This window comes from Sciurus vulgaris (genome assembly GCF_902686455.1).
Source record: "Sciurus vulgaris genome assembly, chromosome: 3".
NCBI classification, from domain to species: domain Eukaryota; kingdom Metazoa; phylum Chordata; class Mammalia; order Rodentia; family Sciuridae; genus Sciurus; species Sciurus vulgaris.
The window spans coordinates 38,848,328-38,852,127 of record NC_136463.1 but is presented as its reverse complement, the minus strand read 5'-3'; the positions used below and the strand labels follow the sequence as shown (position 1 = coordinate 38,852,127).

General features: G+C 51.1%; 1 protein-coding gene across 1 annotated transcript; it reads right to left on the bottom strand.

Moving 5' to 3' along the window:
* Nucleotides 1-469: 469 nt before the first annotated feature.
* On the bottom strand, nucleotides 470-3,174 carry CCL14 (C-C motif chemokine ligand 14). The gene is made up of 3 exons (XM_079132115.1): nucleotides 3,005-3,174; nucleotides 1,108-1,222; nucleotides 470-686 (listed from the first exon to the last, which is right to left on the bottom strand). The coding sequence occupies exons 1-3, from the start codon at nucleotides 3,084-3,086 to the stop codon at nucleotides 599-601; spliced, it is 285 nt and encodes a 94-aa protein (XP_078988241.1). The 5' UTR covers nucleotides 3,087-3,174; the 3' UTR covers nucleotides 470-598.
* Between the last annotated feature and the right edge of the window lie 626 nt (nucleotides 3,175-3,800).

The window sequence follows — 3,800 nt, the reverse complement described above, 5'->3', positions numbered from 1 at the left end:
GTAAGTGAAGGGGGAAGAAGGGGATAAAGGTGGAGGACTCATTTCTACCCCAATCAGCAGCAAAGAAAAACCTTGGAAGCGGTGCGCATGTGTGCACACAGAGACTCTGGAGCCTGACCGCTAAGGAGAGGCCTTTATGAAGATCTTAGCTTCCATACTTGTTGTGAAGCTTCAGTGAGGTGGTGCAGACAGGCTGCCTAGCAGAGTGACTAGAATGTGGAGAGCACAGACGACACGGTGTGTGTTACCACTGTCATTGAGGAAGTGGCTTCACACTGTGTTCCTCTCTTGCTTTCTGCTCAGCTTCCCACTACCCCATTCACAGGCCTGACCTAGTTTCTGGTACCAGACTCTGGGAAAACTTGTGCACAGTGAGACTTGGTGCTGAGGTGCCACACCAGGCTCAGCTCGCTGCTGTCACCAGTCTACCACCAATGGATAAGTTCAGTAGAAATGAATGAGGACAGGGAAAGGCCAGAGGGGTCTTTAATTCAAGCCAGGGCAGCTCCCAGGCGGAGGCTAGGGGAAGGCTGGGGTGGAAGGGCCTTGGCCTCTTCTGTTGACTGAGCTGAGCCCTTCTCCAGAGCTTCTGGATCATTCAGTTCTCCTCCAGGTCCTTGATGTAGTCCTGGACCCATTTATCTCTAGGGTTGGCACAGATGGAGTGGCCCTTTTTGGTGATGAAGCTATGGAACAAGAGGGAGGATCATAAACCAAGGGGTTCGGCAGCTGGGAAGAAGGCCCATCCAACCTCCCCGCCACGTCCCCACTGGGTCTATGCTTGTAAGCAGCAGCACCGGGCCAGGTTCTCTTCAGAGACATGCTCTTCAGGCTAAGCACATCTAATCTCTGTGTCCCCCTCTGACCCAGGAAGTGCTTCTGTGCCTCCTCCTTTCTCCTTACGCCTCTCCATCAAGGGGTCAGCATTCAGGTGACTCTCTCAGCAGGTTTCAGTCATAGAGTCCCTGGTGTGCCCTCTGACTGCCTCTCCCTAGGTGGACGCACCTGGGAGGCGTTGTAGGAGTCCCATTCCACATACCCCCCAGCCCCTCTCCCCAGGGCCCACGGGCTCCCTCTCCCCGAGTGTGGTGTGTCCTTGCCACCTACACAACTCCGGACTTGGGACACTCGCTGCTGGTCTCATAATAATCCATGATCTGATGACGCGGGAGCTTGTGGGAAATGTAGGTGAAGCAGCACTCTGAGGGGTAGTAAGGTCCTCCTGAGGAGAAAGCAAGGGGCACCCTGAGGTGAGGACTCTTGTCAAAGGATACATTGCTGCTGCTTCTGCAAGGAGGGAGGAGAGAGCCCTGCAGAGCTGGAGAGAAGGCTTTGGAGAAACTCAGCCTCCTTTCCCTCCCCTTAGCACTCTTCAGCTCCTCCCCCACCCCTCATCTGCACCCACCCTCCCTCCTTTCCCTCAACCCCACATGGGAAGGTCAGCGGATGACTTCCAACTCCTCAGTGAGCACACATTTCTAGGAAGCTGACCCACAGAGAAGGCTAGTGACTTGCCCAAGGTCAAGTGTGCCTTACTCAGGAAAGATGCTCCGAATAGGAGTACTTGGAAAAAAATACCAGTAGAGCTCAAGAGACATGTCATTTCAGCCCCACCCAGTCCCTTGTCCTGTCCCCCCTGAGCCCATGGATTGCAGAGAAGGAAGAAGTCCCATACCAAACCCTAAGGGCAATGGTGGTAGAGTCAGGACACCCAAATTCTAAGCCATCTTCACTTTTTCTTTGTACTGTGATCATTTTATTTTCCCTCTGTTTCCTCCACTATTAATGAGGACTTTGGACTGGGTTGGTGGGTTTTACACTGAGCTTTCTGCTCCGGGGGCTTCTGGGGCTATATTGGAGGAACTGCTGAATTTGAGAGCAGTGTCATGGGGACCTCATTGAACCCTTTTCCCTGCATTCTATACTGACTTCTGTGGAAGATTTTTCTTGAAGAAAAAGTTTCATGGTCTGAAAAGTTTTAAAAATCACTGGATTAGGTGACTCTTCAGCTAGTTTTTGACTGAAATTTTATAGCTCTTTTAGGAGATGCAAGGGAGTGACAGTGAAGTCACCCCAAACTTGAATTCCAGGAGTAGCAGCAAGGGCCCTGTACAAATAATCACTTACTGTGGTTATGGAGTCGAAAAATCAGGTGTGTGCACATACTGTGACCAAGCTGGACAGAAACTTGAGTGGGCACTGCAGTGGGCTCAGAGGTCACTGGTGGTGGTGGGGCTTGGGTGGAAAGAAAAAGGCCTGGTCCTGCACCCAGCCCCCAGCCAGGTAGCATCCTACTAGCTGAAGAATGGACTGAGGGATCCCTGGTCCCTAAGGCTCACTTAGGGCTCTGACTCTCCCACCTTCATCCTCTGAGCTGGCAAATCATTTTTCAAAGAGGTCAATCAAACTATCCAGATTTACCTCCATTAATTTCCAACTAATTTTATTTCAACAACCTTGTACATTTCCCTCCAGTTTCTGAAAAAAGAAACAAGGTAAAATGGATGGGCAAGGAGTAGTTTTGGTTTTCTGTAAAGGCAGCTCATTCTAAGAATTAAACTGCAAAAGGGTGGCCCAGGCAGGAGCCCCGACTGTCATGGCTCCTCTAGTCCATACCCAAGCAATGCTGCACACACAGAGCCGGGGTGATGCCAGAAGTAGGCTGGGTGGAAATCTCAGGGTGAGGGGGTTGCTGATAGACAAAATGGCCTTGAAGGGTTCCTAACCCTGCTGCTCAATCTCCCTGGGATAATATCCCCCCAATGCATAGGCTACTCGCATGCTATTGGCAAAGAGAGGAATTGAGGGCGTGGAGAGCAAGGCTGGCCTTATCCTTGGCCTTGAGGGGAAGGAGCACTGGTCCTGGATCCAGTAAAGATGACATCAGTTTAAGAAGATGGCAGACCTCCTCTGGAGCCCCTTGGCCCCACCTCCCCAGCCACCTTACTCCTGCTTCTTTTCCCCCAGGAACTAGGTTGGAAGGAAGACAAGGTGTTGCACTCACGTGAGGAAGATGTGATCTTGGCTCCTAGGATGACAGAGAGGAGGGGAAGGAAGAGGAAGATGGTGGCCATGGAGGACTTCATCCTTGCAGGAGGAGAGTTGGCCTGCTAGGGGCTTCTGAGGCTCCTGGGGCGAGGAAGTGTTGAGAAATGATCACTGAGGCAAAATATTTTTTTTAACTAAGGGAACTGAGATTTTGAAAGGAAGCAGAAAAAGCAGTAGATGACTCAGCAATTTCACATCCTGAGCATTCGTCGAGGGTGGTGTGAAGGAAGCACGGAGAGCCAAGGTTTAAGGGAGGAAATTGCCTCCCATCCTCAGCAGGAATAACTCCTCTGATGTAAGAACTGGATGTGGATCACGAGATAGGGGCTGGGGCACTATCTCAGTCTTAGTCAAAGATCTCAAGGCTGGGATGAGTCCTGTGCCCAATTCCAGTTCCAGGTCTCATAACGAGGCCAGGTGGGGTCTGATGTTTCAGGATCTGTTCTTCTGGAGACCAGAGGACATTGGCGGGTAGTGAGATGAGGTCTGGGGTCCCCCCTCATTGCTCAGGGCCAGGACATCCTCACTTAGGTTCTGAAGCAGAACCTGTAGTTCCCGGGTCATCCCCATCCCCCTAACCACACAGGGTGAGGGTGTGTAAAGAAGTACTAAGATGCTCAGTAGCATCTGATTTATATAATGATGGCTGCCAACCATAGCCGCTGTCCCAAATGCATTATGCATATTAGTGCATGTAGTCTTTATAACAGTGGTTGAGGAAACAGGCTCAGAAGCAAAACCCAAGCTTTGAC